Below are 13014 nucleotides of genomic sequence, written 5' to 3'. Positions count from 1 at the left end.
TTGCTAGATATCCAAAGACAAGATGGACTGTTAACGTTCCAAACTCCAGAATCAAAAACAACCCGAATAGTTAGTCAATGGAAAATTTGATTTTGACAAAACAGTCACAAATACATCGACCCAATGGTATTTATAAGTGGACAGACAAACAAAAAATCAATTTATATGAGATGAACAAAACTTATCTGATAATGAGAATCTTAAAACAAGTGAGGCAGAGCGCTGTTTGGAGATCTAATAAATCTGAAAGATTTCATTTTGAGGATGACAGTCGCTGGTTCATTTCAATGCTTGTTATTCTCTTAGGTGCCAGGAGACTGGTTCCGAATAACTCAATTAATCTATAACACATGTCGTTTGCATTTAGAGCACTCACTCCCACGTTCGGCGAGAGATTTATTTTTCAGAGTCAACTTTGTGTGCAGACTCTCCTCGGTGTCCGAACACCCCCGTGTGTACACGCAAGCACAAGACCAAGTGCGCACTAAAAAGATCCTGTAATCCATGTCAGAGTTCGGTGGGTTATAGAAACACGAAAATACCCAGCATGCTTCCTCCGAAAACGGCGTATGGCTGCCTAAATGGCGGGGTAAAAAACGGTCATACACGTAAAATTCCACTCGTACAAAAAACACGAGTGTACGTGGGAGTTTCAGCCCACGAACGCAGAAGAAGAAGAAGAGCACTCACTTCTCTTTGTTTAGTAGATTATCTGATAATGTTTTTTTCGTATTTTCTGTGTGTCCAGAGTCGCGAGATCTACACGGGGGAGGCAGGGAGTGGAGACGGCTACATGAAGATTGGGGTCAGCCAGTACCAGGCCGTGGACACCGTTGTCTGTCTCTCCAAGAAGGTCAGTGTCACATCACACTCTTGCTTCACGTGCTCAGTAGTCAAGTGCTGTCAGTGTTTGAGGGTTTGTGTTTCACTTACAGACGCGTTCCTTTTAGAAATAATGTTACTGCAGCTTTAGCCAAATGCTGTCAGTGTCACTGCATGTTTGTCTAGTTTTTTCCCCCCCACTTCAAGGTACGTTCCTTCTAAGAACATGCTGTTGCTGCATTACGCTTCACATTAAAAACTGCTGGTGTCGTAGTGCATCTGGAAGTCTGAGTGGTATCGGTCATTCTATCAGAACAGAACATTTAAAGATACATTCTTTATAGTAGAAATGATTTTATAACCCCCCCCACACACACACACACGCACACACACACACACACACACACACACACACACACACACGCACATACACACACACACATATCGGTCTAGGCTTTTTCATGGAGTAAGCACAATGGAAATAATTTTGAAAATCAACAGCCTCAGTGCTTTTTCTGCAGAGTGGGAATTTTTGTTGTTGCTGAATGTATTTTGAGATTAACAGTTCAAACCCCTCCCCTCTACACAGGTCGTGTTTGTCTTCATGTCATGTGGTCTCATTCTTCATGTCATGTGGTCTCACACTTCATGTTTTTATGTTACTTATGTATTTATTGAATTGTTTATTTATTGATTGCTTTGGTTTAAGCGTGTTTTTATTAATTTTCTTCTATACACTTTTTAAACAGTAACAACATTAAGAACGTTAACAAGCAGACTGCTTATGGACACGTTCTAAAACTGATAATCAATACACATTCTGATAACAAGACATGGCGAACAAGTGATAACTTCAACCCTTTTCTTTCAAAATATTTCATAATATTTTATACAAATAAAATGAAGAGAGAGAGAGAGAGAGAGAGAGAGAGAGAGAGAGAGAGAGAGAGAGAGAGAGAGAGAGAGAGAGAGAGAGAGAGAGAGAGAGAGAGAGAGAGAGAGAGAATGCTTTGCTACATCCATTGCAGCCACTGTTATTATAATAAATAGATTGCTTTATTGCTTTGTTTGTTTGTTTGTTTGTTTTTGAGTCACTTGAGAAAAAGTGACTCTATGTAATTGGTCAGTGTTAGTCTGTCCGGCCGGCCGGCCGGCCGGCCGTAGACACCACCTTAACGTTGGACTTTTCTCGGAAACTATCAAAGCGATCGGGCTCATATTTTGTTTAGTCGTGACCTCCAATGACCTCTACACTTTAACGATGGTTTCGTTGACCTTTGACCTTTTTCAAGGTCACAGGTCAGCGTCAAAGGAAAAATTAGACATTTTATATCTTTGACAAAGTTCATCGGATGTGATTGAAACTTTGTAGGATTATTCTTTACATCAAAGTATTTACATCTGTAGCCTTTTACGAACGTTATCAGAAAAACAAGGGAGATAACTAGCCTTTTCTGTTCGGCAACACACAACTTAACGTTGGGCTTTTCTCGGAAACTATAAAAGTGACCGGGCTCAAATTTTATGTGAACGTGACTCATTGTGTTGTGAATAGCAATTTCTTCCTGTCCATCTGATGCCTCATATAATATTCAGAACTGCGAAAGTGACTCGATCGAGCATTTGCTCTTCTTGTTAATCTCTCTGTCACATTTTTTTGACAGATTGATCTTGTCTTGTTTTTAAATGTGCGCATTACCTTCTGATAGTCTGTATTAAATCCAGCGATTTGTCCGCAATATGTTAGAGGTCCAGAATTTCCGGACATGCTTCCACAATAAAAATGGAGCATGCTGTCGCGTTGTAAACAATCAGAGAGAGTGGGTCAGTGGAAGAGGTGTGCGGGTGTCTCATATATTTTGCAGTATCAGTGGGTGGTAACACAATACACAACACTTTGCTCGCTTTATTAGGCGGCCTGTGTGAGGTGATCTGCTGATTACATGTGGATGTTCAGTCATGTGAGTCGATGGTACCCAGGTGTGTAATATGAATGACGAGAGGGGGGGGGGGGGGAATCAAAACACCAGGTAATTGGTGTTTTTGTGTGTTGAATAATCACTTTGTCCTCGAACTGGGGCAGATGATGTTCGAAATGCTAAATGAGAGAGGGAGAGGGAGAGAGAGAGAGAGATGCATTTCAGTTTTGTCAGTCACCCTATTGTGGCTATGGTTGGTGGCGTTGTGATGAAAATAACGTTCGAAAAGTGTTTAAACAAAATTAAAAAAGTCGCGTAAGGCGAAAATACATTTAGTCAAGCTGTCGAACTCACAGAATGAAACTGAACGCACTATAATTTTTCAGCAAGACCGTATACTCGTAGCATCGTCAGTCCACCGCTCGCGGCAAAGGCAGTGAAATTGACAAGAAGAGCGGGGTAGTAGTTGCGCTGAGAAGGATAGCACGCTTTTCTGTACCTCTCTTCGTTTTAACTTTCTGAGCGTGTTTTTAATCCAAACATATCATGTCTAATGTTTTTGGAATCAGGAACCGACAAGGAATAAGATGAAAGTGTTTTTAAATTGATTTCGAAAATTTAATTTTGATCATAATTTTTATATTTTTAATTTTCAGAGCTTGTTTTTTTATCCAAATATAACATATTTATATGTTTTTGGAATCAGGAAATGATGAAGAATAAGATGAACGTAAATTTGGATCGTTTTATAAAAAAAAAAATTTTAACAATTTTTCAGATTTTTAATGACCAAAGTCAATAATTAATTTTTAAGCCACCAAGCTGAAATGCAATACTGAAGTCCGGCCTTCGTCGAAGATTGCTTGGCCAAAATTTCAATCAATTTGATTGAAAAATGAGGGTGTGACAGTGCCGCCTCAACTTTTACAAAAAGCCGGATATGACGTCATGAAAGACATTTATCGAAAAAAAATTAAAAAAAACGTCCGGGGATATCATTCCCAGGAACTGTCATGTCAAATTTCATAAAGATCGGTCCAGTAGTTTAGTCTGAATCGCTCTACACACACACACGCACAGACAGACACACACACACACACACACACACACACACACAAACACACACACACACACACACACACACACACAAACACACACACCACGATCCTCGTCTCGATTCCCCCTCTATGTTAAAACATTTAGTCATAACTTGACTAAATGTAAAAATGATAAGGCAGTACAGTGAATAGAAACTGGAAGTGCGCGTTGTGTTTGGCACAATGGGCAGACAGCGACAATGAGTGATAAATACACAGAGCTGAAGTGTTTCTGTTCCATTGTCTGTGGTAAGTAGAACAGTGCGCGTCATTCAATCAGACGTCACACCTCAATGGGACATCTCACTGGGACATGTAAATGGATGGACTGGGATAACCCGGGCGCATCAATACTCTCTCTCTCTCTCTCTCTCTCTCTCTCTCTCGATCAAACTGTATCGGTAAATTACGCGTCTAACATCGGATATACCATGTCAGTAAATAACGGGTGTATGGGTAGGCGGATGTGCACTGTCGTTCGATATCGATGAGGTTTGTATTATGCTGAACCCACCATCATCCCCTACCCCCCCCCCTCCCCCTTCGCCATGGGCAGACTGCCTCACCAGTAAACTGTTTGAGTGTTTAGTCTCTCTCTCTCTCTCTCTCTCTCTCTCTCTCTCTCTCTCTCTCTCTCTCTCTCTCTCTCTCACATAGTATCAATCTATATCATCACCAAAATGAATGGGATTCAAAAAGCTGTTTCCATAATTGCCTATTTGTCACAATAATTGCTTTCTTTCACTTTGCCCACAAAACTCAGACACACTCATGTACGGGGGGGGGGGGGGGGGGGGGTGGGTGGGGGGTGTCACACATCCTCCCCCCCATCTCTCTCTCTCTCTCTCTCTCTCTCTGTCCTTGTCTGTCTCTGCCTGTTTTGTCTGTCTATCTCTCTTTTTACATTTAGTAAAGTTTTGACTAAATGTTTTAACATAGAGGGGGAATCTAGACGAGGGTCGTGGTGTGTGTGTGTGTGTGTCTGTCTGTGTCTGTGTGTGTAGAGCGATTCAGACTCAACTATTGGATCGATCTTTATGAAATTTGACATGAGAGTTCCTGGGAATGATATCCCTGGACGGTTTATTCATTTTTTTCGATAAATACCTTTGATGACGTCATATCTTATTCTTCGTCATTTTGTGATTCCAAAAACATATACATATGTTATATTTGGATTACAAACAAGCTCTAAAAATTAAAAATATGAAAATTATCATTAAGATTAATTGTCCGAAATCGATTTAGAAACAATTTCATCTTATTCCTTGTCGGTCCCTGATTTCAAAAACATATAGATATGATATGTTTGGATTAAAAACAAACTCAGTACACTAAAAAGAATAGAGATACAGAAAAGCGTGTTATCCTGCTCAGCGCGACCATTACCGCACTATTCTGGCTTGTCGATTTCACTGCCTTTGCCACGAGCGGTGGACTGACGAAACTACGAGTATGCGGTCTTGGTGAAACAAGAAGAGCAAACGCTCGATCGAGTCACTTTCGCAGTTCTGAATATTATATGAGGCATCAGATGGACAGGAAGAAATTGCTATTCACAACACAATGAGTCACGTTCACATAAAATTTGAGCCCGGTCACTTTTATAGTTTCCGAGAAAAGCCCAACGTTAAGTTGTGTGTTGCCGAACAGAAAAGGCTAGTTATCTCCCTTGTTTTTCTGATAACGTTCGTAAAAGGCTACAGATGTAAATACTTTGATGTAAAGAATAATCCTACAAAGTTTCAATCACATCCGATGAACTTTGTCAAAGATATAAAATGTCTAATTTTTCCTTTGACGCTGACCTGTGACCTTGAAAAAGGTCAAAGGTCAACGAAACCATCGTTAAAGTGTAGAGGTCATTGGAGGTCACGACTAAACAAAATATGAGCCCGATCGCTTTGATAGTTTCCGAGAAAAGTCCAACGTTAAGGTGGTGTCTACGGACGGCCGGCCGGACGGCCGGCCGGACAGACTAACACTGACCGATTACATAGAGTCACTTTTTCTCAAGTGACTCAAAAATGCAGTGCGTTCAGTTTCATTCTGTGAGTTCGACAGCTTGACTAAATGTTGTTATTTCGTCTTACGCGACTTGTTTTTTCTCTTGCTGTGTGTGTGTGTGTATGTGTGTGTGTGTGTGTGTGTGTGTGTGTGTGTGTGTGTGTGTGTGTGTGCGCGTGTTTGTGTGTGTGTGTGTGTGTGACTAAAGTTGTTCATGTAAATGCACGTGATTTAAAACTGAGAAAAAAACATCATCAACAACAACAACAACGATGTCTGTGTTACAGGCGGTCCCTACAAGCAACCTGATCTGTCTGTACGGCGTTCACCAGAGGACCCTCAACAACATGCTGTCCCGCTACGACGAGGGGCTCATCAGGAACCTCTACAGGTACAGTGTAGCTCTAATCTACTGAGTTGAAGGCCATACAGTCCTTCACGAGTAAACTATTCGGCTGAGTATCTTAGATCTTCTTATTCTTCTTCGTTCATGGACTGCAAATCCCACGTACACGCGTGTGTTCTTTGCACGAGTGGGAATTTACGTGTATGGACGTTTTTACCCCCACCATTCAGGCAGCCATACGTCGCCTTCGGGGGAATCTTAGATCTACTCAGGCTTTTATATGGAATAAAGCCAAGTCTCCACTTGGGCACTGACACCAAGAATCACCATCCTCACCACTTTCTCTGCACAGTGGCATGTTGTGTGTGGTCAATTTATTTCTTGAAAATCTACAGGAAGGACGATGGCTTAAGGATAAAACATATGACAACTCGATCAATATCATAACTAAGATTTAGACGAGGTGCAGTGGACAAAATCACATGAAGCGACCGACATACGGATGGAGGGTGGGACGGAGGGGAGGGGAGGGAGGGACGGACGGAACAGATTGGCGTACTGTCGACTGGAGGAAGGCTAGATGAACCTGATCGCTGAACGGACACACATCAGTTAACTTGCAGATCAATGCATGGTAAGTGTAAAGGTAAAGGTAGTCCCATAAGGCCGAATAAAAATATATGTTGGTTTAGGGTAACGTGACCAAAACATATAGGGTCGGTAGGTCGGCTTTTTTTTTTTTCTTATAAAATTTTTATTTTTTTATTTTTTTAATTTAGTCGATTTTAAAGGAGGTTACTTCCCTCAGTATCGGTACGGTTCGCAAAATGTGCCAAAAGTTGTGGTGGTTTTTTTTAGAAATAAAAAAGAAAAGTGTTTGGGTCGGAGGGAAAAACTGGGTCGGTCGGGTTACCCTAAACCAACATATATTTTTATTTGGCCTAACCATTTTTGGTCTTAAAGAAGCGAGATATTGAAGAGACCTCGACTACTGTGGACGTGCGGACAAACAAGAGAATTGATGGAAGGACGGATGGATCGATTGAAGTATGGATGGGCTAACAGACCGGTCGGGTGGATAAACATATGAATGGATAGATAGTTGGATGGGTGAATAGACAGATGGACGGGTGGATAGACAGATCATGGTTTAGTGGATAGACAAATGGACGGATAGATAAACAGATGGACGGGTGGATAGACAGATGAAAGAATGGATAGACAGGTGATTGGGTGGATAGACCAATGTACGGATAGATAAACAGAAGGCCAGGTATATAGACAGATGAATGGGTGGATAGAAAGTAAAGGCGATGAATGGATGGATAGACAGATGGATTGGTGGATAGATAGATGAATGGGTGGATAGAGGTGGAAAGACAGATGGACGGATGGATAGCTGAATGGGCAGATCGTTGGGCAGATGATCTTTGGAGGGTGGACAGATAGGCTGAATTTAGATGTAGGAGAGCTGTTCCAAACAGCAGGTACTGGGGTAAGAAACAATGAACACTCCTCTAACAGAAGTTCAAAAGCTAGGACTTCTGCAGACGAAAGTGTTTATTGATCGTTGGTTTTCCGTAGTAAGTTCAAACAGACTCACAAAGCAACTACGAAAAGCAAATTTGTTCAAACAAGACCCATGTTACATGTATCATTATAGCTGGTCTCGTGAATTAAAGATTGCATATGTAGGCTGAGTAAGAGGTAGTCGACTTTTCAAAATTTGTAAAAAAAGAGGAGAGTTGTCTATTGTTACATTTCACGCACAGGAAAACAGTTGAGACACTACATTTTTATCGCTTTCTTGGCAGGGGAAGTCAAATCTTTCAATAATTTAACCACCACTGTAATTCTTCAACACTTGGATAATGATGTTATCGCAGGCAGATGTGTTTGTCTTTTTGACAGAGACTCGGAGATACTGTAATTCAAGCGTGTGTAAAAATAACTCAGCTCTGCTAGCTGTATCAAGACACCCAGAGTGTGACCCAGAGCTGACTTGAGGGTTGGTGGTTGGGTTGGTTCGTCTTTTGTTTTCCAGGGAAGGAGAGGTTGGTTCACAAAATGCATGACTGTAACAATTAAGTAGCAGTTGTGTGCCTAATTGTGTCTGTTCCTACCATATGACCCAAGTTATTCCTACATAATTAAGGCCTGCTTGCTTTTTTTCTGGAAATACATAGGAACATGTTAACCCAGCGATGACAGCTTGCATTTCTTAGAAAGAAAGCTGAGAAAAGAGTGAACAGATTTATCCAAAAAAGTGCTCTCTCTCTATTTCTCTCTCCCTCTCCCCCTCCCACTCTTGACCTCTTTCCTCTCTTGTACTCTGAAAAAAAAGAGATTTCAGAAGAGACAGAAGAAATAAACTGTAGGATAAAAACCTCATTTGCTGCGGACGATATATATAACCATGACCCCACCTTTACAAATATCACAAAACACACTATTCCTCATACAAATACAAAGCACAATATTCTTTATATATGACCTCTACCCCACCTTTAAATATATCACGCGTCTATATGGCCATGCGTACAGGCAGAATGCACGTGATATTAATATTGTGCAATTCTAACACTGCCAACCCCTGCTTCAGACATTTGTTTAAGTGAGATGTTTCCGTGTTTGCAAAGCTTTCACACTTACGTATGAAGTGGCGAACACTCAAAAAAAAAAGGTAGGGCGGGGATTCGTGTCTCTACCATTTTTATGATTTTAGTTCTTCTTTTCTTTCCTTTTAATTATTTATTTTTGTTTTGTTTTGGTAGCGTCACTACTGCTAGTCTTTGTTCTAACCAATTGGGGGTAAAAGTATTTCAAAGATCGATTTCCCCTGTCTCCTGAACAACAACATTTTTCGTGGGGAGACAGAAAGGATTGATCAGCGTATTTATTAAAGTGTTTTCTGCCCCGTGTCTATGACTCCCATCGATTCCATTGTTAGCTCACCGTGCCTGGAGAGCCTGGCTTTGTTTGAAGAGTTTTGTAAAATCTAGGTTCTCTGTGATCTCGCAGAGCCTATTCCATTGACAGAACTGTTTTAATATGGAGGGCATAATGCTTGTCACGTGAAATGATTTTCTAATGAATTGTAAATAAACATTACAACGTTTTCTGAAGGGGTTTTGCAATCGTTATATAATTATTTAGATGCAAACTGATCATCCAGATAAGAAGCATAGACGAGTTTGTTTACGCCGTCTTGATTAAGAAAATTACGGACCTGATGCTTTGTATTCCAATTTGCACAGAAACATTATGAAGAAGACCCAATTTCCTGAACGGCAAACAGGCAATTCGTGCTTTAATAGGGAGCATGAGCTTCCATAATCATGTAGGCTTGAAAGCTTTTTAGTTCAATGACAATTTTACATGACATTTCATGATCAATGTTTAGAACCAGGAAGATGTCTTGAAATGTTTGACAGGTGTCTCTCTCAAAATCTTGTGTTTCACTGCAAACAATATCTAATCTTCACTTCACTCCTCATTCTCGTGAGAGAGAAAAACGCTGCTCCGAGAACTTCTGAGTTCATCTTTGCACAAATATTTTTTGTCAACACGCTTCCAGGCACTTTCTCACTTTGTGTTACAATTATCAATACTTGTGTCACGATCGCAAATAGGATTCAGTTTCCTAACTGTCGAATGCTTTTGAAGCATGTTTGTTGATCATATTATCCCATCTCAATTCGTTTGCCACTAGCAAACTCCCCCGTTCGCCAGTTATTGAAATAAAATATTCTGTTTGGTGGTCTCTGTGCTTATACTTAATTAGTAACTTTTGAAGGAAGTCCAATTTTGCACTACCCAAAAAAACGGACTTTCTTGTGCCATTAAAACAGTGTCTATTAGTACAGTGCTTGTTCATTGAAAGTGTAGGAAAGGCTAATGTTTAACCTCCGCAAACAACCTTTTCTTATTATTGAAGTCTTTTGTTGGGCACTCAGTCTCCAGTATTTTGAGAGAAAAAAATTTAATCAATAGAATTTAGAGATGCTACTCAATCAAATCAATCAATATGCTACTGCAAGGTTTTAACCAGTTTCTCTCTAAAAAAAAAAGAAAAAAAGTTTTTGTTCTGTCTTCTCATTTTAGCATAAACTAAGGGTATTATATTACTTGCAGTCATTTGTAAGATCCAATGTAGACATGAATCCACGGGATGCATAGCTTCTACAGTTTTCTGTCCATTTCTGTGCTTTTTGAATGATCTCATACATTGGAACACCCCCCCCCCCTCCTCCCATCCCAATTTCAGACTTGCCCCATTTTAAGACCTTGCTTTTTCAGACTTTCTGTTCATAACCTGTGTAAATTTACCTCCTTTTTAAGACCTGATTTTCTCGGATTTTTGAAGGTCTTAACATAGGGGTTCCACTGTATATTTTTAATTTTATATCATCAGTGTTTTTGTTTGTGTGCAGTTACTTCAAGGAAGCGTGGTGTACCGCTGTGTTCCACGATCGTTTTGCGGACTTCAGGGATGAGATTAGGGAGCTCCTTGTTACCAGCCCGGTAAGACAGTTTGTTTTTTACCCCTCTCTCTCTCTCCCTCTCTTCCCCCTCTCCCCATGTAACTCACTCTCTATGATAAATTTGATCGTATTTCTATATTTTAAGGGAATGAAAACATTAATTACTTCACATCTTACCTCACGTGAAGTCCTATACGTGTTCATGCTTATTAATACTCCTACATACAATACTTGTCTAAGAATGCTTGATTGGGTACGGTTTACCATCTACATGTAGTTCACACATATGCACTTACTCACTCACATACATGCATACACAAGCACGCACACACACACACACTTATTCATGCACATACACATAAATGCACATGCACATACAGACCTAACTATGCACACTCACGCTCTCACACACATACTCACACTCACACACACACACCTCAAGCACAATAAATTCAAGTGAAGACTATTACATGCAAAATATGCAAGTTCCCCCTTCGCAGCTCTGACCCTATCGCTACAATACATGCACAAGCAAATAAATAAATGTAGTTCACGTACAGTACCCCACAATGTGTACCTTCAAGTGAAGATGTTGATGTGTGTGGTGTTACAGCGTGATGCCAAGGAGACGCTGGAAGAGAAGGTCCGTAAGGTGGTGGATGAAGAAGTCGGGGTAAGCTTACCTTCTTCTTTTATTGACATCAAATTTGACGGGCGCTGCTAATTGCTATGCTAACTTAGTTTTTCTGTCCCCAGAACTAGTCTATTTGGGACATGACGTGATTATATTATGCTAAGTTGACGGGCGCAACAGCCTAGTGGTTAAAACGTCGGCCTTCAGTGTGGAAGGTCGAGTGTTTGAATTACGGCCATGCTTGGTGGGTTGAGGGTATAGATTTTTCCAATCTCCTAGGTCAACTTATGTGCAGAAAGTCAGGGTAAGTTTACCTTGTTCTGTTATTGACATCAAATTTTACGGGCGCAATTGCCTTGTGGTTAAAATGTCGGCCTTCAGATCTGTGTGGAAGGTAAAATGTTTGAATTTCGGCCATGCTTGATGGGTTAAGATTTTATAGATTTTTGCGATCTCCTAGGTCAACTTATGTGCAGACCTGTCTATACTGTCACATGCTTGCAGCCTATACTACCAGTAACAACCTCAAGTAGCAATTGCCCATACCATAGGGGAAGTCTTCTATGTGCACTGTTATTTTACATGCAGGATAAGAGAAAACATGTTCTTTTCCAGGAAATACTTTGCATCAAACAGCTATTTTTGACGAGAAATATTCAGAGCTTCGAACGAAGTTTAAAAAAATCCATCTCCTAAGAAAAAAAACCATGTAGCTTTCATAAGCAGTAAACCAGTAAATACAGCTGACCAATTAAACCATGGATTTGTAAGATACAGGTCCATGAATTAAACCATGAAACCTTTGAGTCCAGAGTCACACACCCTCATCACCATAGCTGTAGTGACACCCTTTTGCTCTTGTGTCTTACACATAGGACACATTCAAGATTATTTTTCTCAACAATTAAACTGATCAAGAAACACTTCAATCCAGAGTATTTTCACATCCCCTCACCACAATAGTAAAATGACAATCAGTAGTGATTTTAAACTCTTTTCCTGCTGTGTCTTCAGATGTCTGACAGTCAGCGCGAGCAGTTGCTGGAAGCTTACAAGAGCACAGGATCCAAGCGTGCCGTGGAGACCAGACTGCTGAGCTTCCTGGCATACAACTACTACCACCTGCCCATGTACGCCAAGCCCGGCATGGTTTAGGACAACATTTCCTTGGCAATTTTCTCACTGTGGCTTAGGTTGAGAACAACTTGCCTACAAATAAAAACATTTAAAGACTGCATGCAACTGCCCAAACCAGGCTGGGTTTAGCCTTTTAGGCTGAAATTTCTTAAGCAATCTGCTCGCTGTGGCTTTGGCTGAGAACAACTTGCCTTCAAAATAAAATATTAAAAGTAACAATTTCCCATATTTACAAAGCCAGGCAGTTGCGGTTGTTTTCAGCTTATAACAACAGCAGATTTGTGTAATCTGGAATAACTTGCCTGCAACATGATTTATATCATCCAAGTTGGAAAGACTCTCTGTGCATCTGCTTCAGGCTGCCCATGGGTGCAAATGGTTGTGCATGAATTGCTTGAGATCGAACAGTTTTACCTACAATTAAAGCTGAATTCACTTTTGTCAAGAACTAAGACAGTAACAAAAAGACCAAAAAATATACTGTACTCGCGTGTTTAACGAAGACTATACGAATAACAAAGCACGACGTTTTGACCACTGGGGTCTTCCTCGGGCACAAAAATAAGAA

At 40.5% G+C, this 13014-nt stretch overlaps 1 protein-coding gene across 1 annotated transcript in view; it reads left to right on the top strand.

The window, feature by feature from the left end:
* Nucleotides 1-13014, top strand: part of LOC138952337 (cilia- and flagella-associated protein 61-like) — a 203828-nt gene extending 190814 nt beyond the window's left edge. Inside the window, exons 27-31 of the mRNA XM_070323982.1 lie at nucleotides 749-853; nucleotides 6133-6236; nucleotides 10625-10715; nucleotides 11289-11348; nucleotides 12324-13014. Coding sequence (XP_070180083.1) covers nucleotides 749-853; nucleotides 6133-6236; nucleotides 10625-10715; nucleotides 11289-11348; nucleotides 12324-12464 — 501 coding nt within the window. The 3' untranslated portion in view covers nucleotides 12465-13014. The remainder of the gene's footprint in view (nucleotides 1-748; nucleotides 854-6132; nucleotides 6237-10624; nucleotides 10716-11288; nucleotides 11349-12323) is intronic.

Source organism: Littorina saxatilis, linkage group LG17, assembly GCF_037325665.1.
Source record: "Littorina saxatilis isolate snail1 linkage group LG17, US_GU_Lsax_2.0, whole genome shotgun sequence".
NCBI lineage: Eukaryota > Metazoa > Mollusca > Gastropoda > Littorinimorpha > Littorinidae > Littorina > Littorina saxatilis.
The sequence above is the reverse complement of the archived record's forward strand: the minus strand, read 5'-3'. Positions and strand labels throughout refer to the sequence as shown.